General features: G+C 50.7%; 1 protein-coding gene across 11 annotated transcripts in view; it reads right to left on the bottom strand.

The window, feature by feature from the left end:
- Positions 1–27,416, bottom strand: part of SHANK3 (SH3 and multiple ankyrin repeat domains 3) — a 443,257-nt gene that overhangs the window by 98,757 nt on the left and 317,084 nt on the right. For all 11 annotated transcript variants that reach the window (XR_014516107.1, XR_014516108.1, XM_083460914.1 and 8 more), the window contains one exon: positions 2,864–2,939. Coding sequence is in view for 9 of the 11 variants with exons in the window: in XM_083460914.1 (XP_083317040.1) it covers positions 2,864–2,939 (76 nt within the window). In the remaining 2 variants the exon portion in view is untranslated. The remainder of the gene's footprint in view (positions 1–2,863; positions 2,940–27,416) is intronic.

Raw genomic sequence — 27,416 nt, 5'->3', positions numbered from 1 at the left:
AGCACCTGAAAGCTTTCCCCAAACCATGACCTGATGTTGCTCATCTTCCCACTTCCTGAAAAGGTGAGAGCCTCTGTACCATTCTGTTCTCACTGCCTCTGCTGCACATTACCAAGGGAGAGAGAGATTTTACTTTCTTGGGTTCTATGATCACTGCAGATGGTGACAGCAGTCACGAAATTAAAAGACGCCTGCTTCTTGGGAGAAAAGCAATGACAAACCTAGACAGCATCTTAAAAAGCAGAGACATCACCTTGCCAACAAAGGTCCGTATAGTTCAAGCTATGGTTTTCCCAGTAGTGATGTATGGAAGTGAGAGCTGGACCATAAAGAAGGCCGAGCGCCGAAGAATTGATGCTTTTGAATTATGGTGCTGGAGGAGACTCTGGAGAGTCCCATGGACTGCAAGAAGATCCAACCTCTCCATTCTGAAGGAAATCAGCCCTGAGTGCTCACTGGAAGGACAGATCCTGAAGCTGGGGCTCCAATACTTTAGCCACCTCATAAGAAGAAAAGACTCCCTGGAAAAGACCCTGATGTTGGGAAAGATTGAGAAGGAGGAGAAGGGGACGACAGAGGACAAGATGGTTGGACAGTGTTCTTGAAACTATGAACATGAGTTTGACCAAACTGTGGGAGGCAGTGGAAGACAGGAGTGCCTGGCATGCTCTGGTCCAGGGGGTCATGAAGAGTCGGACACGATTAAAGAACAACAACAACTTTGTTCTGTTCAGGAAAGGAATGGCTTATGAAGTGGGGAGTCTGGGGTGTGGGCAGCCAAAATCCCTGAAACCTGGGATTACGTAGACAGCAGCCTCTTACACAGGAGGTAATCACTGGCATCCTGGCAAATGGGTGTCAGACAGGCAGTCATTCCATGGACAAGGGAAAACCACCCAGGAAAGGATTAGGTTCTTGGTGTGGGACAAAGAGGTGTGATTAACTTGGCCTGGGAAACCAGGAACTTGTAAATATTTCTTTCCTCTTACTTAATGGGTGTGAGGTGGAGGTCAAGGGAAGGTTGGAGACCAACCTGATACTCAGGTTTCTGTCACCAGACCCTCCCCATTTGTGATGTATCCGTGATGTAATTTTAGGGGTGTTTGAGTATTTTTGTAAAACTGATAAAAGTGGGAGCCATCCTTTGTTCTGGGTTCCTTCCTGCTTCTCCCATGTGGTGGGTGGAAGCAGTGGCGTAGCGTGGGTTGTCAGCACCCGGGGCAAGGCAAGTAATTTGCACCCCCTAACCCGTGAATTTGCACCCCCTAACCCGTGGATTTGCACCCCCTAACCCTAACCCCCAGATGTTGTGCCCGGTGCGGCCGGCCACCCCTGCACCCCCCACGCTACGCCACTGGGTGGAAGTCTTGTTGCAACAGTTGTTTGAATAAAGACCAGGCCTACTGGCTGCTGTTTAGCTCCTCTGTTCCTGGATGGTGTCTTTGCTTGGTCATCCAAGTGAGCCCAAGGATTTCCCTATAACATCCGAATGGATTTAAACCAGGAGTCAGCAAACCTTTTCAGCCGGGGGCCAGTCCACTGTCCCACAGACCTTATGGGGGGCTGGACTATATTTTTTGGGGGGGGGAGGGATGAACGAATTCCTATGCCCCACAAATAACCCAGAGATTGGTTTTAAATAAAGGCACACATTCTACTCATGTAAAATCACCAAGCAGGCCCCACAAATAACCCAGAGATGCATTTTAAATAAAAGGACATATTCTACTCATGTAATAACATGCTGATTCCCGGACCGTCCGCAGGAAGCAGGAAGTCATGTAGGCAGCAGGAACAGGGCATCCCGCCATAATCCCCCAAGCGTGAGAGCACAAACACGACCCCCCACCCAGCGAGTGACCAACGGGGCAACAATGGAGATCCACAGAGGTAGTTGAGCAAGTCAGGTCTTCTGAAAGCCCATCTCCAGACCAGTCCTGAAGGCAAGGAGATGTCAAGAGTTTTATTGTTCTTCCGGTGGTGGGGACTTAATAGGTGTTGGGAAAGGGGTCTGATAAGGTGACTTAATGTTGACCTTGTGTCACCCTTGTGTACCCCTCCTCAATTGCTACATGCTAGTGATGTAGTGATGTCTCAGTGATGCTGCTCCAAGTGTATTCTGGGATATTGTGGGAAGTTTTAAAAGAGGGGGGTCACCCCTTACTCGGGGTTCTTACTCCTGTGGGGACCTGTTGCACAACAATAAAGATCGTGGTCTACTGACTGCTGCTTTGCTGGAGCTTTCTTCTTTTACTGACCACATGGACCCACAGGGGACTTGCACCCCGATGAGCTGGGTTGTTGAGTAGTCTCTCACCCAGGAATTTTTTTCCTTAACAGAAGGAAGGTGATATATAAAAGGAAGTAACAAAAACGTAGCTAAAAGTAGCCAGAGAGGGAGACAATAGAGTGAAATCGGGGATGAAGCACAATAGAATGGGGCTGCCGCAATGAATGCCCCGCCATGTGTCACCAGCCTAGAATTGGCACAATGCCAACACCCATGGAACGTCCTAGCAGGTTTGAGCACCTTGGGTTGCAATGCAGGTGGTAGATCTAGATGTCTGACGCTACGATTCTTTGATCCTGTGCTCCACGTTAGCTCTGCCACCTCGGAAACACGACTTCTCTTGTACACACCACAAAGCTTTCCCCGCCTTCTAGGTCCACGCAACGTGGAATGCAAGATTGCCAACTCAGAAACAAGATTCACACGAGGCTCCACACAGACACACACACACACCTGGCACCACTGCGGGAGTAAACCTGCTCCGCCAGCCCACGATTGCCCCACAGACCTCCCTTTCCCTGTCGTGGAAATCCTAGCTGTGGGGCAGCCAATATACGCCAGGAGGGTCCTTACCTGTGAGAAGTGAAGTTGTCGTACGAGCCCACAGTGTAGTGTCGAAAGAGCCTCTTGGTCCTGTCTTCTCGGGTTTCTGGAAGGAAAGAGCAAATGTTTCTCAGAGACGTTGAAAGTCGGGAAGCACCTTTCAACCCCTTCCCTACCTTCACCGCCCATGGGATGTGCTCATCCCAAGCTCTTGCTGTTAATGAAGGTCCACCTGGAGATTCTAGGGACAGGTGGGGAGATGTGTCTGGAGGGGATGAAACCCCAGGGATGTGGCGAAGGACTGGCAGGGCCACTTCCTTGGGCGCCCAACTCCCATGCTTCAACTACTGGGACGCATGTTGCCATCTCGCCCAAAGCGGGCCAAATTGAGAAGTGGGCACGTGGTGAGCAAGTCTTGCCCTGCACTTAATCCCCCAGCCCCCAATGTGACAGATCACATCCAGAGAGATCCACATGGACTATAACTGGCCTTTAAACCAGCATGATAGCTGCTGCTACCACAATGGTGCCAGGGTAGCTATGGAACAAGAAGAAAAAGAGGTGGGGAGGGATAGAGGCCATTGGCAAACTGAATATTAGGTTTGCACCAACAATTTCTACTTTTAATCTCAAAACTCTTTGATGTTCCACCTGTTGGTTTTACATGGGGGCTTAATGTATTGTTTTGCATTGCATTTGCTTTTTATTCCTGCCCCCCTGCACAATGCCATGGTAATTCAGAAGGATGGGTTTATAAACCCTGCAAAGAAATAAGCAAATGGTTAGTATCGGTGGGCCACCTAGAAGGTTGATTCCCTGAGGAAAGCTACACCAAGTTCTGCCACCAGGCTAAGCCGGAGGGATCTGCCTGTGTGGCTGACCTAAGTGGGCGTGGTGTGTGCCCTCCAAGGAAGGAAGCGAGTCTGGCCTGGACCAGGAAAGCTGGGAGAACGCTCAGGACCCCTAAGAAGTGGAGTCCCACAAGCCATGAGCTGGAGCTTGAGAAAGGCTGCAACCGAGTCTCTGGAAGTTGATGTCTTTGATGTGTAGCCTGCAGACGTGGAACAGGAGAGTTGACCTGGAGCAGGACCTCAGCAACAGCCCCCTGACTCCTCGGCACTCTCCAAAAGCTTTACCTTTTCATCTCTTGACCGTCCTGAAGCTAAGATGGATCAAGGACCGGTGAGAAAAGCCTCTTAAGTTTCCTCTCTGGCAGGCCAGCTGTCCAGTGTCTCCAGCAAAGGGGTGGCTCGGATCATCATGGAAAGGCAGGAAGGAGCAGATGTTTGGGAGAAGTGAGGAGGAGGAGAGAGGATTCATGACCGACTTCAGCAATCTCGTTTTGGGAGCTGCTTCTCATCCCTCACTTGGCTGATGCAAGGTGGCCTCTTCTGCTCCTGGAAGAAGGATGCTGTTGACCGATGCAGAGTCCAGGCAGGCAGGATGAGGCCGTTTCTGAAGCCACAACACGGAAGCCTGCTTGGTCCCCATTTCCTTCTCCCAGAACTCGCCCATGGCATCCAGGCCGCTTGCTCCGTGGGAAGGAGCCATTTTTGAAGGAGAGCAGTTCAGCTTGTGAGAAACGGTTGACGAAGCACAATATGGCTCTCGCCCTCTGTGCCACAGAGAAATGGGGGCATCGTGGAGCATCAGACTCAAAAGTCCTTTGGGGTGGTGTTTCTGAGGCCAATAACTTTCCTGGCAAAGTCTAAATGCAACTCCGGCAAAAGTGACCGGCCCCAGACTGCAAGCGGAGAAGTGCCATTCTCCCTCGCCACCAGCAGGTGGGGCACTTCCCCTACTCTGGAGAAAGCACCTGGGCTACTGCTTCTGAAGTGTTTAACCTGCTTACCCTCAGGTCTCTCATCTCCGCATCTCCGATAATAAGCGGCCCTTTGAGCAAACAGATGTTCCAAATGGAGGTCAGCGCCAGCCAGGCCTGGGAGGGCAGGTGAGGTTAGACGGCAGCCGGTTCTGAGAAGGTATCTGCAGCTGTGGCCAAGTGGAAGGGCAGGAATGTGCCAGGTTGCTGCTCAAAGCTGCCCAGGCTGCTGTGCCACACTTGGTGGGCACAAAAGACATTGGGGCAGAAGGGGAGGGGCATCGCCGCCTCCAGCTTCAAGGAGCGACAGCTTCCTTCCACACCGCGCCAAGAGAGGATGAAACCTACCACAATTGCATCTCATATGGGGGGGCTTGGTTCCATGAGTTCTGTGCAGACTCAAAAAACACAAATACTCAAAAACTTCCCCCTTGTGACCATCTTACTCTTTCGAAGCCCAGTAAGCAAGGCAGAAAGCTTAAAAGCTCTTTCTGCACTGAGCATGCCTTTAATTTCTGCAATTTCAACAGGCTGGCCTTCAACCACGCAAGGTTGAAATCGCCCAAGTTAAGTGTACGTAATATGTAGCTGAATTGTACCTGCTTTTCCCCTTTCCCCTCCATGCTAGCAAAAAACGTAGCAGGAGGCCCATATTCCACAGCTCTGTGTGCAGAAATATTTTGTGGTCTGGAGGGGGTTTGCAAACTATTTCTGCTCATGGGGTATGTAGTCGTGGCTTACCTACTGAACTACTGTATACCTGAAGGAGCATCTCCACCCCCATAGTTCTGCCCGGACACTGAGGTCCAGCGCCGAGGGCCTTTTGGTGGTTCCCTTGCTGCAAGAAGTGAGGTTACAGGGAACCAGGCAGAGGGCCTTCTCGGTAGTGGCACCCGCCCTGTGGAACGCCCTCCCAGCAGATATCAAGGCAATAAACAACTATTTTACTTTTAAAAGACAACTGAAGGCAGCCCTGTTTAGGGAAGTTTTTAATGTCTGATGCTGTATTGTTTTTAATATTCTGCTGGAAGCCGCCCAGAGTGGCTGGGGAAACTCAGCCAGATGGGCGGGGTATAAATAAGAAATTATTATTATTTTAACCCTTGTTGTATCACAGAGGAAACTGCAATTGCTGGACCCCTTGGGAAACTGCAGCACCTTACCAGGATCCTAGTGCCTAGCCAAATCACCCAGATACTTGGCTTTTCCCTGCATGCATCACTCTAGCTGGCCGAGGGGCCAGGCCCCTTTCTATGCCAGTGGGAGGTTTTTTTAGCCGCCCCACACACAAGGATCCCACCGTATTTCCCTCAACGCTGCTGCGGTCTTTGTCGCTCTCGGTGGTGTTTTCATACATGGTGTGCAACAGGCAATCCGGCCTCCCTCAAAGTGCTCAGGTTGCATGCAGGAGCAAATGCCCCATCTGAAGTACGCCGAGTGCCCAAGTGCTTCGGGGAGAGGGTGTGGGGTGCTGTGCAGGTGGAGATCAGGTGGACCAGATCCCAGGGGAAACAGTGAAATTAGTGGAAGCAGCAAGGCCAATTTCCGAGGTTGCAAACGTGCAGTCCAGAGACGCTACCGAGTGCAGAAGGCTGTGGGGACGGGTGTCAGATATGGTGCCCTCCTCTGTGCTTTGTGAGAGGAGCACTCCAGGGACGTCCATGCGGCCCTTGACCCCAGCCATGCAGCTCCGCTCCTTTGTGCCTCAAAAGGCCCGGACCGTTTACCTGGTCCTGAGAAGGACCTCCTGGTGGGGAGCGGCGGGTCGGGCAGGGCCAAGCCTTCCACACGGATCCTCTTCCTTCCATGCTTGGCGAATCTCTTGCTTGACTTTGCTGCTGCGACCCTGGAGGAAGCTGACCCTGAGAGCCAAGGAATTGACGACAGAGAGTGCCGGTTGGCTGGACGGCTTTGCTTTCTGCATCCGGCACGGGACAGATTGGCTATTTTGGCACAATCACGTTTTCTTTCGTTTTCCTGGCACGTGACCTTTTCCAAGCCAAAGGCTGCGGAGTGGGGGAAGGCAAGCCTGGACAAAGAAGGACCATTGTGCCTGTTCCAGCACAACTTAGCAGCAGCGGTGATGCCGAAGGCAGCAACCAGGGCCATCTTTACCCGGGGTGCAAGGGGTGCGGGGCACCAGGGCGCTGAATTCTGGGGGGCGTCCGCCGCCCACCGCTGAAGCTGCCTAAGCTCTTAACTATCTACCTGTTCTGAAATAATAAATAATTTTGATCACGCTAGAAAAACAAAATACATATATACCTAGGTATTACCGAAATGTATACCTACTGTTTCACTAAAGGACTTTCGACTTTGTGCGCTCATTTACCAAAGACGCGCCACGCCAGCAGCGGCGCTTGTCATTCAAAACGGCGGCACTTCAGACTCAACGACGGCACTTGTCATTCACAACGGCGCCGTGCACGTGAAATAAACTCTTAAATCAAAATATTATGTTACGTGTTGTACTGAGCTGGTATGCGGCAGCGGGGCGAGTCAGCGGCACCTTTGACACGACTGATGTTTCTCCTAAGTAGGTGCTTAAATGATACTTAAGTGTGGTGGTGTTGTATACTTAAGTATAAGTGTATTGTAAATGAACGAATATACATTTTTTTAAAAAAAACAGAAGCATTTTTTACTTGGTATTATAAGTGAGGACATTAACAGACAGGATGTTAAATTGTTTTTATATGCAACAACAGCGGCAAGAGTATTGTTGGCCCAGAAATGGAAGCAAGAAGAAATGCCGATGAAAGAAGAATGGCAGACGAAATTATTGGACTACGCAGAACCAGATAAAATGACAGGAAGGATTCAAAACCTGCGGGACCAGAGATTTACAGAAGATTGGAAGAAATATACGAACTATTTGAAGAGCAACTGTAATCAGTGGCGTAGCGTGGGTTGTCAGAACCCGGGGGCAAGGCAAGTAATTTGCGCCCCCTAACCCATGGATTTGCACCCCCTAACCCTAACCCCCAGATGTTGCGCCCGGTGCGGCCGGCCCCCCCTGCACCCCCCACGCTACACCACTGACTGTAATCAACAAATTACACTAGTAGGACTACAAGAAGTTTTGTAAGGAGGAATATATGAAATATTGCAAAGAAGAGTGAAGTTAGTTATGATATTTAAATGTAATAGTGAAAGTAAGAAATGTAAATTAAGTGAGAAAGATTGGGAAATTTTCAGATGTGATTGATGGAAGTAAAAAAAAGTGTATAAGATATAAAAGTATGTTTAATAATTGTTGAAAATGATATATTAAAAACATATATGTATGTATATGTGTGTGTGTGTATATATATATACATAATATATATAGATAGATAGATATAGATATAGATATAGATATAGATATAGATATAGATATAGATATGTATGTATATCTAAATGAATGAGCAAATAAAAAAGTTTGCTTCTTTTTCCTCCCTTCTTTCGTAAACAAGAGATAAGGCGTAAGCGTGGTGTCTGACGTAAGCATATTAAAAGTTAATTTGGGGGCTAAACTAAATTTGGGGGCGCTGGGCGGATCTTTCCACCCCGGCGGTGCATATGCTAAAGACAGCAACAACCTTTTCTCTGAGGCTTCATTTACTCTGCAGGAGTAAATGGTCGCTGGGGGGGGGGGCGACCCAATCAGAGGACTTCCTGGCCTCATGCGCATTTTCTGGAGCTGCACAAACAATGAAACATAGGTATCAGGGGTATGCAAACACACATGTGTGCCCAAGGTGTTTTACGTTTTATGTGTGACGTTGTTTAAAAATGTGTGATTCACGATTGTCAGGGTTTCCTACAAACTGCGAAATAAATGCAAGCCACAATTTGTAGTAAGAGCCCTACATGTTGTTTTTAAAAAGCCCTTTGATGACCACATACAATTATACTACAACAAAGGGCCTGGAAACCAAGCGTCATGAGGAATGATTGAGGGAGCTGGGTGTGGTTAGCCTGGAAAAGAGGAGGCTTGAGAGGACTTGTGATCTTCACGTATCTCAAGGGCTGCCCCATGGAAAATGGAGCAAGCTCGTTTTCTTCTGATCTGGAGGGTAGGACTCGAACCCAGGGCTTCAAGTCACAAGAAAGGGGATTCTGACTAAACCTTGAGGATGAGAGTTTTTTGAGGTGAGGGAGAGGGGAAATGGGGGGGGATGAAAAGAAGATGATATGTTTTGATAGTTTTTATTAAGAATTTCAACATAACAAATTATTTAAGAGAGAGAGAGAGAGACTGGGCTGACAAATGGATGGGGTCCCTCCATTTACACACACACACACATAGAGACAGACACACCATCACATTTAGCAGCCCTGAGAGCCAAGTGGGGAAAGCCTGGAAGAGGAACCATTTACTGGGGTGCTTTGACCTCTTCTGCAAAGCAAAGAGGGGGTCAGCACAGGAGCTCATCTGCTTCCTGCCTGCAAAGAAGCCCTTGCAAGGCTGAACTTGACCTGCTGGGCTCTGTGGCTTCCCAGAATCCCCCTGGTCAAGGTTACCAGATTTTTTTTCAATGAATCCAGGGACACTTTTCAACTTCAATGGGTTTTTGGGACTGATTTGTAAAATCCGGGGACTGTCCCCGGGAAACAGGAACGTCTGGTAACCTTACCCCTGGTCCCTCGTGGCCCAGAGGTTGAATATCCCATCAGCCTTCCAGGCTCAAGGGTCCTGGCCGCATTTGCCTGCCAGATTATTATTCTGCCCCCCACCGGTCAAATGCTGGCCTTTGGCCTCCCGCTCCCACCTGCCCCTTTGGCTTTCTCTGTTGCGGCTTGTGGGGTGGGGGCAGAGGTTGCTGGAAACAGCTGCTCTGTCGTGGCATCTTGCAGCGAGCCAGCTGACACACGTCGGGTGTCGCCGCCGCAAGGGATCTTCCCGCAAAGAGAAGCCGGCAGAGGGAGCTCAAGGGTCGCCGTGGGGGGGAGTCTCTTGCTCCTGAGGCTCCTGACAAGGTGCTGGACCCACAGAACGTTCTGCAAGGCTCCTGCAAAGCCAAGCCAACTCAAGAGGCTGCAAAGTTTGGCCTGTCTGCGCCTAGCCCAGTTCTGATTTCTTTGCAGGCAGGACAGGAAGCGCTGCGCAAATAGCAGCCTCAGTCAGCAAGGCTTTATTCCAAGCCTGGTCAGTTGAGCCTTTTGCAAAATTGGGACCTCTTCCTTTTTGCAAAGAGGTCTCAAGGGCACTATTGCGCACGGCAGGTGGGGAACTCTTTCTTGTCAAAGGTAACACAGTTGCTTCTACAGCTGCATATGTGCCCACCGGCGACTAGGGAGCAATTCCCAGGTTGGGGCTCTAGGGAGCAGTTGCAGCAACAGGGCCCCCCCCCCCCAGGTTTATGTAGCTCTCCACCCCTCCCCCCTTGCACAGGCTTTGAGCTGTTCAACCAGTCCAGAGGGCTTGGAATTCCTGGTCGCTGGTGACTTCTAGCCTGCTTTCCGCAAGGATTTCCTGCAGGGCTGAATCCTTTGCCTAAAACTGTGCCCCTCGCAAAGTCTGTGGCAAGGTCACAGCTGCTTCTTTCTGCCGGTTTTCCCTGCACAAAATGCAGACCGGCGTCCAAACTCTCCCTCGGAGCGTCACAAAAAGTCAACTTTATGATCCTGGTGCTTGAGAATGAAGAGGCACCCGGAATACACATGCCGTCAAGGGTCGGGGAGGGTAGAACAGCATGCCATCTCCAACACTTCTCACTCTTAGGAGCAGGATCTGTGCAGGCTCTCCACCTTCACCCTAACTTACACCCTCCTCCCACCCACCCAGTGCCAGGGAGCGGCAGGACACTGGGGGAACTGGGCTGGAGTATGACTGGGGAGAGGGGCGCAGTGATTTGGGGGGACCTGTACTGGCCAGAAGGCGAGAGGCAGAGTCAGAGGAAACTTCAGAGTTGGAGGGTGGAGCGAAGGATGGGTTGCAAGGGGAGGAAAGCGAAGGGTCCGGGTACTTCCCCACCATCTCCCAGAACCAGGAGGTGTGTGAAAGGCGGGGAGCAGAGTAAGTTTCCACCTAGGCACAGTCTCTGGCTGCATGCATGCCCTTTGGGGAAGGTAGGTGTACTGATGGGGGTGGGGAGTGGTCCCCAGTTGCTGTAACTGCTCCATAGTCCAAGGAATAGCTGCCTAGATATTCAGATTTTTGGGCATTGAATTACAAGAGGATCTGTCCTGGAGTGTCAACACAAGGGGGCTTGTGAAGAAGGCGCAGCAGAGACAGTATTTTTTGAGAATACTAAGGAAAAACCATCTTCCGCAGAAACTGCTGCTTGCCTTCTATCACTGTGCCATTGAGAGCGTGCTCACTTATGGCTTATGGGTGTGGTACGGAAGCTGTACTACCCAGGACAGGATGGGGCTGTGCAGGGTTGTTAAGGCAGCAGAGAGCATTGTTGGCTGCCCACTCTCCACCTTAGAGCAGATTTATGCCACAAGGTGCCATAGGAAGGCACTGGACATAGTAAAAGATCCATTGCATCCTGGTCACTGTCTCTTCGAGCTCTTGCCGTCGGGACGGAGATACAGGGCGATGAAGACAAGAACGAGCCGTCTTAAGAACAGCTTCTTCTCCAGAGCGATCTCGGCCCTGAATGGGAAGCCCGGACTTTGAAAGTCATCTAATCTCCCTTGATGTATTATACTGTATTGTTTAATTAGTGTTTTTATGGAGAAGTCAAGTAATTTCGTTGTCCCCGAAGGGGGCGATGACAATAAAGATATTATTATTATTATTATTATTATTATTATTATTATTATTATTATTATTATTATTATATGCTAGTCCAGCATGTGTGTGGTGGTGATGGGGTATTTGAAGTGTCTGCTTTAGATAATAAAGATATAACTTTCTGCCGTTTGTATTCCTTTGGCTGGGAAGTGCCGCTGACAGTGTGTGTGTGTGTGTGTGTAGTTTTCATTATAATTCTCAATTATATTATGTTGATTTAATTATGTTGATTCTTCAACACCAACTTCTTTGGACTGGTCATGTTGGGCAGATGCCTGATGATCGTCTTCCAAAGCAACTGCTCTATTCCGAACTTAAAAATGGAAAGCGTAATGCTGGTGGTCAACAAAAGAGGTTTAAAGTCTGTCTCAAGGCAAATCTTTAAAAATGTAGTATAAACACCAACAACTGGGAAACACTGGCCTGCGAGCGCTCCAGCTGGAGAACAGCCTTTGCCAAAGGTGTCATGGGCTTTGAAGACACTCGAACTCAGGACGCAAGGGAGAAATGTGCTGAGAGGAAGGCACGCTTGGCAAATCCACACCATGATCAACTCCCGCCTGGAAACCAATGTCCCCACTGTGGAAGGACGTGTGGATCCTGAATTGGCCTCCACAGTCACTTAAAGGTAAAGGTACCCCTGCCCGTACGGGCCAGTCGTGTCCGACTCTAGGGTTGCGTGCTCATCTCGCTCAAGAGGCCGTGAGCCGGCGCCGTCCGAAGACACTTCTGGGTCACGTGGCCAGCGTGACGAAGCTGCAGCTGGCGAGCCAGCACCAGCGCATTACACGGAAACGCCGTTACCTTCCCGCTATAATGCGGTACCTATTTATCTACTTGCACTTAAGAGTGCTTTCGAACTGCTAGGTGGGCAGGAGCTGGGACCGAACGACGGGAGCTCACCCCGCCGCGGGGATTCGAACCGTGGACCATATGATCGGCAAGTCCTAGGCACTGAGGTTTTACCCACAGCGCCACCTGCGTCCCTCCACAGTCACTTACTCACTTGTTAAAACCGTGTTTATGGAAGGCAATCTTACTCGGCTACGAGGGATCGCCAAAGAATAGGAATTCTCCATACTTTCAACCTGCCCTTAGTGACCAGTCCTTGCTAGCCTCTCCAATGGGGACATTATTCAGTACTAACAGCTAGTGCCACACAATGTCCATCAAGGAACTGTGAAGCGGGTGAGGTGGCAGAGGGTTTGATCCTGGCAGGGGTTGTTAGCAGCGCTGCAGGAAGGATAGCAGGGGATGGTGCTGAGTTTTGCCTCCCCTTTCTTTGCCCTCCCCTTCCCGGGAGCCTCTCCCTCCACCGCTCTGCCTCCTGCCTCTCTTCCCTGCCTCTCGCCTCCGGGCACTTGGTCCTCCTTTGAAAAAACACACACGCTCCTATCGATCTCATTCCAGATAAGAGAATAGAAGCGGCGTGACTTCGTGACGGAAGCTGGATTTATGGGCTGTCCGCAGCCAGAAGGCTCATTCTCTTCCCGACTTCTAAATTTAGCCGCTGCTGAGCTGGTACTTAATGGAGCCGTCAAGGAGGCACCGGGGGTTGGGGTTGATGGATGGAGAGAACAGGAGAGGAGGAAGAAGAAGAGGAGGAGGAGGAGAGGATGGGCAGGCAGGCGGGGAAGAGAGAGACAGGCAGCCAGGCTCTATATAGGGAGGCAGCAGGAGGGCGCTCACGGTCTGGCAGGCCAGACAGCAAACAGGACCAGGCCAACTGTTTGTGCATGTGTGAATGTACGCACAACATTGATCTGAAGCAAGGCAATCGAAAGCAGAGATTTTGAATCACCAAGAAAAAAGAGAGGCAGATTTAAACGACAGGTTTATCTCAAGCTTCCTGTTTTGCAACTCACGGCCCTTCCTGAGCATCTTAACGGGTTGCTGTTATTATTGATACATAAGGGCTTGCAAGCGAATGGCGCTCTCGTGCTACCCAGAAGCGCCACCCCAAACCTCTGCCCGCACAGCTCCCATGTGCCTTTCGCAAAACACAAGGCCATCTCTCTAGAAATAAGAGCCGAGAGGCGTGAAATGAACAGACTCGCACTCGGCTCTCGGCTCTCAAACAAGAACACTAAGCAAGACCACTTCATTGAAGACAAGGACCAGAATCCAGGACAGCGTTGTGGGTGCTGGATTTAGGTCAGGCATAGGGAAACTCGGCCCTCCAGATGTTTTGGGACTACAGTTCCCATCATCCCTGACCACTGTTCCTGTTAGCTAGGGATGATGGGAGTTGTAGTCCCAAAACAGCTGAGTTTGCCTATGCCTGATTTAGGTCCTACTCATGGGCTTTTTTAGGAGGGGACAGTACCAAGTTATCTGCAATGCAATTGGTCAATTAGTTAAGTATTTTTTAATTTATTTACTTGATTCATGGGGGGGGGGCAGCTGCACCTCCTGCACCCTCTGGCTACACCCATGGTCCCACTGCCCAGAACCAACCAGAGGGCAGGCTGGCATTTTTTTGTTATTATTATTATTATTAGTATTAGTATTAGTATTAGTAGTAGTAGTAGTAGTGGTAGTAGTAGTAGTATATATTGATTGCTTTTCAATTTATTTATTTACATAAAATCTAATTACTGCTTGATTGTAAAACGACAACAACAACCTCAAAGTTGTTTGCAAAAAAGATGACCCCCCCCAAATAATAATATTTACAACCCTACTTTAAAAAAACAAACAAAAGTTAAATTTTTTAAACAGATTAAAATTAACTCATTCTCAGGTGAAATCACTAGCTAGCATGTCCGGGCCCTGTTCGCTATTGGAATTAATGTGCCAATTGCTCCGCCAACTGAGGATGGCCATGTGCCATTGGGATTTCCCACGGGTATTTGGTGCCACCCCATGAGAAGTGGATGCTGGACTAGGTGGCCCACTGGCCTCATCCGGCAGACAATTCCTTTGACTTTTTATGATGTTGTTGTACTGATGAAAGGCGCCTGGGCTCCTTTGGGAGGGAGGGAGGTTGGGGTTAAACCAGGGGTCAGCAAACTTATAAACCAGGGGTCTCCAGCGCTGATTGCGCGGGGGAGCGCATGCCCCTACGTGGGCGCTCACACTATTTCTGGTGCACTTCTGGGTCGGAGGAGCACTGGAAATAGCTTGTGCACATGTGCACAGGCCTCCTCCGACCCAGATGTGCACCGGAAATGACGCATACGCAAATAACACTTGCACATGCGCACAAGCTATTTCTGATGCTCCTCCAACCAGGAAGTGGGTAGCTGTGCAGCGCAGCGCCAGTAAGAGCAGGCAGCAGCAGGCGGGGGTCACCACGGGCCGGATAAACAAGTCCCTCGGGCCTTATCCGGCCTGCGGACCTTAGTTTGGAGACCCCTGGGTTAAACAGCGTCTTAAAAAGCAGAGACATCACCTTGCCAACAAAGGTCCGTATAGTAAAAGCTATGGTTTTCCCAGTAGTGATGTATGGAAGTGAAAGCTGGACCCTAAAGAAGGCTGATCGCCAAAGAATTGATGCTTTTGAATTCTGGTGCTGGAGGAGACTCTTGAGAGTCCCATGGACTGCAAGAAGATCCAACCTCTCCATTCTGAAGGAAATCAGCCCTGAGTGCTCACTGGAAGGACAGATCCTGAAGCTGAGGCTCCAAGACTTTGGCCACCTCATGAGAAGAGAAGACTCCCTGGAAAAGACCCTGATGCTGGGAAAGATGGAGGGCACAAGGAGAAGGGGACGACAGAGGACGAGATGGTGGGACAGTGTTCTCGAAGAGACCAGCATGAGTTTGACCAAACTGCGGGAGGCAGTGGAAGACAGGAGTGCCTGGCGTGCTCTGGTCCAGGGGGTCACGAAGAGTCAGACACGACTAGACAACAACAAGGGTTAAACGGTAAATGTTACGGTAATAAGGAATGGCCCCCTTGTTCCCTGATCTAGAAATGCCCATGCAACATTTGACTCAGGACGGATCCTTGCTCTCAGTCGCCCGTGGATTTGGAGGAAACAGGCATTGCAATGACCTTCCACGCACAACGAACCGGGGAAAACACTTTTGCACATTAAAAGTGCTTAACGCAAACAATTAGAGAGATGAATCCTTAAACCTCTCCTTAAAACCAATTTCTTCCCCAAAACAATCCCCGCTAAGCAAGCTCCTTAAAGCCTTTTGATTTAATGCAAATCTGCAGGAGGAGAACATGAAGGATTTCATGGTGCAGCGACAGGCGTGGAGAGAGAGAGAGAGTCTGGGGCGCAGTCAAAGGAAGGCTGCGCCGGAAAACCCGACTCTGCCCCTTGGGCATGCTTATCGCGTGGCCCTCGCGTGCTCCTCTGCCAGCACGACAGCAGGGAGCACAATTGATGCAGCTTCTGGGATGCAGGGTGACAAGACAGTACCGCTTTAATCCCCGCTCTTTCCCAACTTCAGGCTTGGCAACCGGTACTGATGCAGCCAGAACCAGCCCCACCCACTCCGTGGGGGGGGGGCGTCAGCATGCTCAGGGAAACCCAGAGGTTTGCAGGAGTACATGTTCCCCTCGCTCTCCCTGCAAGAAACCCCAGGAGGGGGTAAAACAAACACCCCAAAAAGAAGGGAAAGGATGAAAATGACAACTGTGTTATGTTTGCACCCAACATTTACTCAACCGAGTTTCAAATTCAGTGACAACCCTGTGAGACAGGTTAGGCTGGGGGTAGTAAAGGTAAAGGTAAAGGGACCCCTGACCATTAGGTCCAGTCATTGGCGACTCTGGGGTTGCGGCGCTCATCTCGCTTTATTGGCCGAGGGAGCCGGCATACAGCTTCTGGGTCAGGTGGCCAGCAGGACTAAGTCGCTTCTGGGGAAACGCCGTTTACCTTCCCGCCAGAGTGGTACCTATTTATCTACTTGCACTTTGACGTGCTTTCAAACTGCTAGGTGGGCAAGAGCAGGGACTGAGCAACAGGAGCTCACCTTGTCCTGGGGATTCGAACCGCCAACCTTCTGATCGGCAAGCCCTAGGCTCTGTGATTTAGACCACAGTGCCACCCGCACTGTCCCCTGAAGGTAGTACCTTGCCTTAAATCACAGCTGAGAGGCGACTTGAACACGAGTCTCTCCAGGAAGCTCACTGGGGTGACCTTCACCCGAGCAGAGCTGGCTGGGACTTAATGACCACGATGCTCTCTTGCGATCCAATCCTAGCAGCGATTGTGCAAAATGTTTCCAAAAGTTGGGAAGCTTGAAGGAGGCTCAAGGTGGACAGAAACTTTGCTCAAAGTCCAGGAGGCCAATCATGAAAACACCGGTTAGGTTTAATCTGGCAAATATTGGGGTTCTTAAATTTAAAATGGGTTTGGTAATAGGAGGGGGACGATTGCTCCTATGTTGCAAGGTGATTCTCTGGGTCCCTCTCAAGCCTACATTTCTGTTACTAGAAGTGGATGAAGAATAGGTAAAGGACGTGGGTGGCACTGTGGGTTAAACCACAGAGCCTAGGACTTGCCAATCAGAAGGTCGGTGGTTTGAATCCCTACGACGGGGTGAGCTCCCATTGCTCGGTCCCTGTTCCTGCAAACCTAGCAGTTCGAAAGCACCTCAAAGTGCAAGTAGATAAATAGGTACCCCTCTGGCGGGAAGGTAAATGGCATTTCTGTGCAGTGCTCTGGTTCACCAGAAGCGGCTTAGTCATGCTGGCCACATGACCCAGAAGCTGTACACAGCCTCCTTCGGCCAATAAAGCGAGATGAGCGCCGCAACCCCAGAGTCGGCCACGACTGGAGCTAATGGATGGTTGGAGGATGGAGCTAATGGCGGTTGGAGGATGGATGGCGGCTAATGGATTGAAGTTGAATCCTGACAAGACAGAAGTACTGTTTTTGGGGGACAGGGGGCGGGCTGGTGTGGAGGACTCCCTGGTCCTGAATAGGGTAACTGTGCCCCTGAAGGACCAGGTGCATAGCCTGGGAGTCATTTTGGACTCACAGCTGTCCATGGAGGCGCAGGTCAATTCTGTATCCAGGGCAGCTGTCTACCAACTCCACCTGGTACGCAGGCTGAGACCCTACCTGCCCGCTGACTGTCTGGCCAGAGTGGTGCATGCTCTAGTTATCTCCCGCTTGGACTACTGCAATGCGCTCTACGTGGGGCTACCTTTGAAGGTGACTCGGAAACTACAGCTAATCCAGAATGCGGCAGCTAGACTGGTGACTGGGGGCGGCCGCCGAGACCACATAACACCGGTCTTGAAAGACCTACATTGGCTCCCAGTACGTTTCCGAGCACAATTCAAAGTGCTGGTGTTGACCTTTAAAGCCCTAAACGGCTTCGGCCCAGTATACCTGAAGGAGCGTCTCCACCCCCATCGTTCTGCCCGGACACTGAGGTCCAGCGCCGAGGGCCTTCTGGCGGTTCCCTCATTGCGAGAAGCGAAGCTACAGGGAACCAGGCAGAGGGCCTTCTCGGTGGTGGCGCCCGCCCTGTGGAATGCCCTCCCATTGGATGTCAAGGTGATGGACAACTACCTGACATTCAGAAGACATCTTAAGGCGGCCCTATTCAGGGAAGCTTTTAATGTATGATATTTTAGTGTTTTTGGTTTCTGTGGAAGCCGCCCAGAGTGGCTGGGGAAACCCAGCCAGATGGGCGGGGTATAAATAATAAATTATTATTATTATTATTATTATTATTATTATTATTATTATTATGGTCAGGGGTACCCTTTACCTTTTTAAAAAGGTAAAGGACCACTGGACAGTTAAGTCCAGTCAAAGACAACTATGGGGTTGCGGCGCTCATCTCCCTTTCAGGCTGAGGGAGCTGGTGTTTGTCCACAGACGGCTTTCTGGGTCATGTGGCCAGCAGAACTAAACCACTTCCGGTGCAATGGGACACAGTGATGAAAACCAGTGTGCACAGAAATGCCGTTTACCTTCCCACCGCCGCAGTACCTATTTATCTACTTGTGCTGGTGTGCTTTCAAACTGCTAGGTTGGCAGGAGCTTGGACAGAGCAACGGGAGCTCACCCTGTCGTGGGGATTCGAACCGCCGTCCTTCTGATCACGCAGCCCAAGAGGCTCAGTAGTTTAGACCACAGCGCCACACAAGCGCAAAGAATACGTATAGGTGGAACCAGAATAAAATATCGCCCAGGTTCGAGAAGGAGAGGGGGGGGGGGAAGCTCTCCCCACAGAGGGGGTAGCTACCCCTATCATGGGGCGGGTGCCTGACCCACTTTGCTTCTGGTCAGACTAGGTTCTATGCTCTGTTTAATGCAGAAACGGTTTCCCCTGCTTTGCCCAACCCAATGTCCTCCAGCTGTTTTGCACTACTGGAATGGGCCAGAATTGGTCTGTGACATTTGCAATATTCCAAGGACCTTCCTTCTGGCCGCAAAGAGAATATAAAACAACAGAGAGTGTCTAAAATGCTACTTGGAAGCAGCCGATGCTCTCAGCATTTGCAGGACAGATACAAATGAGTCCCCCACCCTTTGTTCCATTCCTTATGGGCGACAAATCGGTTTGCGCCCCCCTGTCAGTGACACCCCCACATCCGTGGGCCCTAGTTAAAAATGGCCCTTAACTCGCATCGATTGTGAGCAAACCTGATTGTAACATTTGAATACGGAAATGTTAATGATAATCAAGAGCTGCTTAAGAGTAATTAGCTAGATGACAATTGCACATGAAGCCTTCAGCAATTAAATGTTCCTGATTTGGAGAGAAAGGGAGAGGCAGCAATTTAGTAGAAAATGCAAAATATCTGGCAAAAAAGGGGGGGAGTATCAGAGGGGGAGGAAGTCAGCCATGTCCTCCAGCCGGCTATCTCTCTCTCTCTCTCTCTCTCTCTCTCTCTCTCTCTCTCTCTCTCTCTCTCTCTTATTTCCTTCCCTCCTTTTTTCTAAGGGACCTGACTCATCCCTGGAATTTTCCTCTGATTTTTGAAGCTACTTGCCAGTCATATCCCCAATTGCTCCCCCCCCCGAAATATCTGCCTCATCCACCGCACCTGACACGGTGCCCAGTCAGGATCCTGCAACTCCCAACGATGCCCAAGACCCGTTTCTTGGGGGGCTCATCCATCCTGCTGCCCACTTCGCTGTCTCTCCAAAGCCACTGTTGCTCAGCTCATGCTCCTCTCCCTGGCACAGGAATCCCATCTTAAACCAGCCCCTCCACAGACTTCTCATCGCGGTCAAGCTTTCATTCTTCCCCCTTTAAACAGCAGGGGGCAGCCCAACCGAGCGAATGGGGGCACTGCCCCACCAACCTCACTCTGGAAACTGTGGAACTCACCGCCACAGGAGGCAGTGATGGCCACCAATGTGAATGGCTTTCAAAGAGGATTTGACAACTTCATTTGACAACTATCAATGGCTCCCAACTAACCACAGTGGCTTTGATCTGAATGCCAATTGCTGGAAATCGCAGGTGGGGAGGGTGTCACACTCGTGCTTGAATTCTGCCTGAGGGTTTCCCATAATAGGCATCTGGTTGGGTCCCATAAGATCTGGATGGTGGACTAGATGCTGGCGGCTCCCAAGTAGCTTTTAAGACACTCTCTCCTGTTTTATGCTCTATTTGCAGGCAGAAGAAAGGTCCGTGGGATATTGTAAAGGCCACACAGATCAATTCTGGCCTGTGGGAGGACTGCAGGGCAATGCCCTTGGCTTGATCCAGAAGTAGTAATAGAAGAAGAAGAAGAGGAAGAAGGAGAGGAAGAGGAGGGGGAGGAGGAGGAGGAAGAAGAAGAAGAAGAAGAAGAAGAAGAAGAAGAAGAAGAAGAAGAAGAGAGGAAAAAGAAGAAGAGCTTGAAGAAGAGGAGGAGGAGGAGGAGGAGGAAGAAGAAGAAGAGCATAGTGGAGGAAGAAGAAGGAGGAAAAGAAAAAGAAGAAGACAAAGAGGAGGGGGAGCTTAGCGGAGGAAGAGGAGGAAGAGGAGGAGGTTAGTGGAAGAAGAAGAAGAAGAAGAAGAAGAAGAAGAAGAAGAAGAAGAAGAGGAGGAGGAGGAGGAGGAGGAGGAAGAAGAAGAAGAAGAAGAAGAAGAAGAAGAAGAAGAGGAAGAAGAAGAAGGAGGAGGAGGAGGAGGAGGAGGAGGAGGAGGAGGAGGAGGAGGAGGAGGAGGAGGAGAGCTTAGTGGACCAGCAGCCTTGCTCTCTCAACTCCAAAAAATGAAGGTAGGCTTCTTGCCATCAGCTCTCCCTGAGCAACCCCAAACTCCCATTATTTCCAGGACCAAAATGGAGCAACCACAACAACAAGCCTTTGCTCCTCATTTGCAGTAGCTGTGCATGGTGTGTGTGTGTGTGTGTGTGTGTGTGCACACGCGCAAAAGGGCCCTAAAGACAGGCACCTGCCCTGCCCGTTCTGTCCCTCAGGCTCAGGCACCACAGGCAAGCCCTTGCTCTCTGGATAAGGCTGTGTTAGGTACAAGACCAAAAGAATAATAGAATCTTAAGAGTTCAAAGGGACCCAAGGGGCATCTAGTCTAACCCCCTGCAATGCAGGAATCTCAGTTAAAGCATCTCTGATAGGTGGCCATCTCACCTCTGCTTAGAAACCTCCAAGGAAGAAGAGTCCACCAGCTCCCGAGGGAGACCGTTCCACTCTTGAACAGCTCTTATGGTCAGAAAGTTCTTCCTGGGGTTTCATTGGAATCTCCTTGTTTGAGATTTGAAGCCATGGGTTCAAGTCCTACCCTCCGGAGCAGCAGAAAACAAGCTTATTCTGTTGCAAGAGTCCTGCTGGATCAGGTCCATGGCCGGTCTCGTCCAGCATCGTTTTCTCACAGTGGCCAACGAATAATAATAATAATAATAATAATAATAATAATAATAATAATAATAATTTATTTGTACCCCGCCCACCTGGCAGGGTTTCCCGAGCCACTCTGGGCAGCTTCTAACGAAGATTAAAAATACATTAAAATGTCACACATTAAAAACTTCAGATGTCTTCTAAATGTCAGGTAGCTGTTTATCTCTTTGACATCTGATGGGAGGGCGTTCCACAGGGCGGGCGCCACCACCGAGAAGGCCCTCTGCCTGGTTCCCTGTAGCTTTGCTTCTCACAGTGAGGGAACCACTAGAAGTCCCTTGGCTCTGGACCTCAGTGTCCAGGCTGAGCGATGGGGGTGGAGACGCTCCTTCAGGTATACTGGACCAAGGCCATTTGGGGCTTTCAAGGTCAGCACCAACACTTTGAATTGTGCTCGGAAACGTCCTGGGAGCCAATGTAGGTCTTTCAAGACCGGTGTTATATGGTCTCGGCAGCTGCTCCCAGTCACCAGTCTGGCTGCCACTTTCTGGATTAGTTGTAGTTTCTGGGTCACCTTCAAAGGTAGCCCCACATAGAGCTCATTGCAGTAGTCCAAGCGAGAGATAACTAGGGCATGCACCACTCTGGCGAGACAGTCTGTGGGTAGGGAGGGTCTCATCCTGCATACCAGATGGAGCTGGCAGACAGCCGCCCTGGACTCAGGATTGACCTGAACCTCCATGGACAGCTGTGAGTCCAGAATGACTCCCAGGCTGCGCACCTGGTCCTTCAGGGGCACAGTTGCCCCATTCAGGATCAGGGAGTATGGCTGCCTGTGAGCCTACATAGCCTAATCTTCCATGAATGTGTCTGAACCTCTTCTAAAGCCATCTGGGTTCGGGGCCAGGCCCGCCTCCTGCAGGAGTGACTTCCTCAGTTTAACTATGCACTGTGCAAAGGAGGACTCTGAATCCCCAATGGTAGGGCTGGAGAAAACCCCCCAAAAAGCTGGTTGCAATCTGTGCAGACAGCAGTGGGCTGCATATGCAAGCATTCCGCCTAGGACTCTGGCCGATTCCCCAGCTCCCGATCTCATCTCTGATCTGTATCGTTCTCCTTCCTCTGGAGAGAAGGGGCCTTGGGAAGCTAGGGGTCACCACGTGCAATTTCCCAGAGGCCAGAGGACTGCTGGGGCCGTGCACCCCCTGGAAATGAATCCCAGGCAGTAGCATCGCATACGCGATCAGCTGTGTCGAGGCCACAGGGTTTGGCCTTCCGTAAGAGAGCTACCAAGAAGCCGCTGTCACCCCGACCGTCACCCTTTCGCACGGGAGAAGAGGCGGCCGAGGCGGCAATTAGACAGTGCCCTCGACCCACAACCAAGTGCTGGGAAGAAATCGCAGGGCGAGTCACGCCAAGTCTCCCAGGCAAAGAGGCGTTTTAGAGAAACATTGGGCGGCCTGTGTCTGCCAATCATGCAGGCGTAGCAAAAGCTGGTAGTGATTGCAGGGCCCTGGTAGGCAGGGAGAGAGAATCATGGAATTGCAACGCTGGGACTGGCTCCACTATTATCAAATAATGGAGGCATATAATTTGGATAAAAAACTAGGCTTCCAGGTGGAAAAATCAAAACTGGAAACAGAATTGCTAGACCCTAAAGTTAAGAATCTGTCAAGAATGTATAACTTGCTGTTGAAATGGAATACTCAGGATGAAACGGTGAAATCTGCTATGATTAAATGGGCACAAGATGTTGGTCATAACATTATGATGGCTGGCTGGGAACAGTTATGGACCACAGGTATGAAGTTTACGGCATGTAATGCCTTAAGAGAGAATTTAATGAAAATGATTTATGGGTGGTACATAACACCAGTCAAGCTTGCAAAAATCTACCATTTGCCGGATAATAAATGCTGGAAATGTAATGAGACTGAAGGTACATTCTTTCACCTTTGGTGGACACGCCCAAGGATTAAGAACTTCTGGGAGATGATTTATAATGAAATGAAAAAGGTATTTAAATATACCTTCTTGAAGAAACCAGAGGCCTTTCTCCTGGGCATGGCCGGCCAATTGGTGCCAAAGAAGGATAGAACTTTCTTTATGTACGCTACAACAGCAGTAAGAATACTCATTGCAAAGTACTGGAAGACACAAGATCTACCCACCCGGGAAGAATGGCAGATGAAGCTGATGGACTACATGGGGTTGGTGGAAATGACTGGCAGAATCCGAGACCAGGGAGAAGAGTCGGTGGAAGAAGATTGGAAAAAATTTAAAGTTTATTTACAGAAATATTGTAAAATTAATGAATGTTAGAAGGATGCTGGAATGAAGTTATATGGCCTTAGCAGAAATGTTATAAAGAATTAAGTAAAAATAGATTGTTAATGGGTCAAAGTGGAAATTTAAGGTTAGATTGTGTTAAGATAAATTATAGAACAAAAATTAAGAAAGATGGAAAGGATTTGCTGAAATAGCTAATTGAACAAGAATACAAAAAAGGGAGGTGTGAGGAGGTCGATGATACAAGTAAATGAAAGGTAGAGATATAGGGATATTGGATGTGTGTTTTTTTAAAATGTTTTTGCTTTTCTTGTTGTTTTATTGTATTGGGGTTTTTGTTTTTGTTTTTCTTTATTTTTGATGTATTGTGAACTTTTTATTGTTTCTTTCTTCTTTTTTCTGTAACTATTAAACTTTTAATAAATATCTTAAAAAAAATAAAATTGAATTGCAACGCTGGAAGGCACGCTCAAGAGTCATCTAAGACCAATCTTTCCCAAACTTGGGTTTCCTGATGTTTTTGGACTACAGTTCCCTTCACCCCTGACCCCCTGGGTCCTGCTAGCTAGGGATGATAGGGGTTGGTAGTTGTAGGACCCTTGTACCTACGGGACCGCCTCTCCCAGTATGCCCTGTGGAGGACCTTAAGGTCCGTAAATAGCAACACCCTAGATCAGTGTTTCCCAACCGGTGTTCCGCGGCACACTAGTGTGCCGCGAGACGTTGCCTGGTGTGCCGTGGGAGGGAGGCGGGCGAGTCGGGCGGCGAGAGGCGGGGCGGCGGCGGCGGCGAGGGTCCGCGTCGAGCCGGGGGCGGCTCCGCGGTGGTGGTGCCGAGGTTTCTCTCTCCATTCTCCCCTCACACACACACACACAGGAAATAACACAGGATCAGCTGACAGGACCCAGGCAATGGGGCGGCGGCGGGGCAGCGCGCGCAAAAGGGAGGAGCACGAGACAGCGGACGAGGAGGAGGCCGGCATGTCCGGGCAGCAGCAGCAACAACAGCAGCAGCAACTCCCGGCGACGGCTCCTCAAGCCCCGGGCAACCCTACTCCCTCACCGGCCTCGGCCGCCCTCCTGCTCCACCCGCCGCCGCCTCCCCCGCCGCCGCCGGCCACCTCGGCCCCGCCGCCGCCCCCTCCTCCGCCCGCTATCGCCGCCACCACCACAACAGCCGCCGCCGCCTCAGCTGGGCCCATGCCTGCCGGGAGCGACGGCAGCAGCAGCAGCAGCAGCGCCCCGGCGCCCTTCCCTCACGGCGGCGACCCGGCCCTGAACGAGCATGAGAAGGAGCTCAAGCGGCGCCTCAAGCGGCTCTACCCGGCCGTGGACGAGCAGGAGACGCCGCTGCCGCGCTCCTGGAGCCCGAAGGACAAATTCAGCTACATCGGCCTCTCGCAGAACAACCTGCACGTCCACTACAAAGGTAGAGGGACGGAGGGAGGGCGAGGCCGAGGCCACCGCCATCCCCAGGCCCCCTCCGCCTCTTCCTCCGAAAGGCAGGCTGAGAAACTCCCAGGGAAGCTCTGAACGTCTCCCCCGAAACCGTCGGGAGGCTTCGGTTGTTGCCTTTCTCCGCCGAGTTCGGTGGACCCCGAGCCTAGGCTTCCTTCCCGCACCCCGCTTTCCGAAGACCGCACACCAGTTGGGCCAGTACATATTCCCCTCCCGTGACTGGAGCGGAATAGCCCTTTCTCTTCTTCCCCAACCCTTGTCGTTGGAGGAGTCCCTCAGTCCCTCACTTTGCTGCCTCCTCCCCCCCACCCCCAAAGCTTGGAGGTTCCCCGGCAAGGGGGAGGGAAAAAAATTGAAACTTACACTTTCGTGCGTCCCTCCCGGCATGACGCTGCACGCTGACGTCACGGGGCTGTAATGGTGGTGTGCCTCGAGATTTTTTTCATCAAACAAGTGTGCCTTTGCCCAAAAAAGGTTGGGAAACACTGCTCTAGACCAACCCTATGCAAAGCAGGAATTGCAACTAACGAAATCCTGGCAGATGGTTATCCAAGGAAATAGACGTCACCACCTTCTGGGATTCTTCGTTTCACTGCCAAATGACTCTCACTTTCAGGTTGGACGGCTACCTGCCGGGGGGGTGGGGTGGGTTGGACTGGGGTCCCTTCCCCACCCTACAAGTCTATGGTTTTATGGTCCCACAGCCACACAGCCTTCCCTGATGTGAAAGCCCACTTCCAGGGGGTTTAGGCTAGGACTGGCGGTCCTTCTGGATCCCAGCTCCCTAGCTGCACCCTCGCCCCTCTGGGCCGCAGGAAGGGTGGGGCGGCTGCTCCAGCGGCCGGCAGGCTGCTCCCCTCCTGGCGTAATTGATAATAATGACAGAGGCTGAGGGAGAGATGGAAAATCGAGTCGGGTTTGCCTCCTCATCTATCAAATGGGGGCCTCTAGATCCTCTCCCCACCCCCCCGTGCCAACGCCATTCGGTTCAAGCGCCCTTCAGGCAAGGGCACCGATTCTCGATGGCTCCTGCAGGGAGAAAAAGGGGAGGAGATTGCAGGGGAGTTGGACCTTCCTCACCGCACCCCACAAAGTCCCTGCTGCTGCCTCACGGCCACCATGTGAATCCAGTGAATGACGACCTCTGAGGTTGGGAAGGCGGCTGCAATAAGACCTGCAACAGCAGCAGAAGCTGGTACTTCCAGGGCGCTGGGGAAGACACTGGCCATCATTGCCCCCCCAACCCCCCCCCCCACATTTGCCTTTTGTTGCTGCCAGATTCCTCTGGAGTAAGGAAGTGGGACTCAACCACACACAATCTAGCCCAGGAGCGCAGGAAGACCAGAAACGCCATTGCCAGTTAGCTCTTGTTTTGCTTTCACAGAATTGTAGAGCTGGGTGGGGGTACCCGAGAGTCATCTAGTCTAACCCCCCTGCAATGCAGGAATTTCTCCCATCCAGTGTGAGGCCATACCTTGTACGAATGTGCGAGCAGTTTTGTTGCTGCACCACTAAATTATCATAGTTTTTGTAATATTGAATTTATTCTGTGTTTCTTAATTGGTTGGGTTTTTTCTTGCCGTTTTTGAATTTACAGTGGTACCTCAGGTTAAGTATTTAATTTGTTCTGGAGGTCCGTTCTTAACCTGAAACTGTTCTTAACCTGAAGCACCACTTTAGCTAATGGGGCCTCCCGCTGCCGCCACGCCACCACTACACAATTTCTGTTCTCATCCTGAAGCAAAGTTCTTAACCTGAAGCACTATTTCTGGGTTAGCAGAGTCTGTAACCTGAAGAGTATGTAACCCGAGGTACCACTGTACTGACGTTTTGTATATTTTGATGTTTCGAATGTTTGCTGTAAGCTGCTTTCGGCACAGCTGAGAGTGGAAAAGAGGCATGTAAGTAAACTCAATCAATCAATCAATCAATCAATCAATCAATCAGTCCACCGTGGCAGGTCCCAGCCAGCTGCTCCACCAATTCCCTAACGCAGAGTGACATTCGGACTTCGCTGGCTGTAGCTGGCAAGAGAGGGAGAAAAGACATGAAGCCCAGGAGCGAAGCTGGGCTCAGTGAGGGTGCCTGGGCCACCTTTGGCCTTTGAAAATGGGTGGGCACCATGCCCAGAGGAAGATGAGGCTAGATTGCTGCCATGCGCTCTACGTGGGGCTTCCCTCGCACCTGATCCTGCAGCTGCAAGTTAGTGCAGGATGCTGCAGCACGATTGCTGACAGGAGTGAGGCCTTTTTAGCACATAGCACTTGTGCTCAGAGATTGGCAGAGGTTGCCCATTTGCTGCCAGGCCAGGTCCAAGGCATTGCTATTAGTCTGTAAAACTCTTAACAGTTGGGGACCAGTTGACCCGTGAGATCGCCTTGCCACTCGACAGCTTCAATCGGCAGAATGGACACTGCTGCAGGTGCCCGTTCTGCCTTCGTAAGACCTTGATCTTTCCATGTGGCAGCAGGCACAGCTTGGAACTCCCTGCCTATTGATACTTGACTGTTTGGTGCCTGCTAAAAACATTTCTGCTTAGACAAGCCTGTCCAGACATGCAGAACGTTGATGTA

This window comes from Podarcis liolepis (genome assembly GCF_965112155.1).
Source record: "Podarcis liolepis genome assembly, chromosome: 10".
Classification (NCBI taxonomy): Eukaryota; Metazoa; Chordata; class Lepidosauria; order Squamata; family Lacertidae; genus Podarcis; species Podarcis liolepis.
This window is presented reverse-complemented; position numbering and strand designations above follow the sequence as displayed.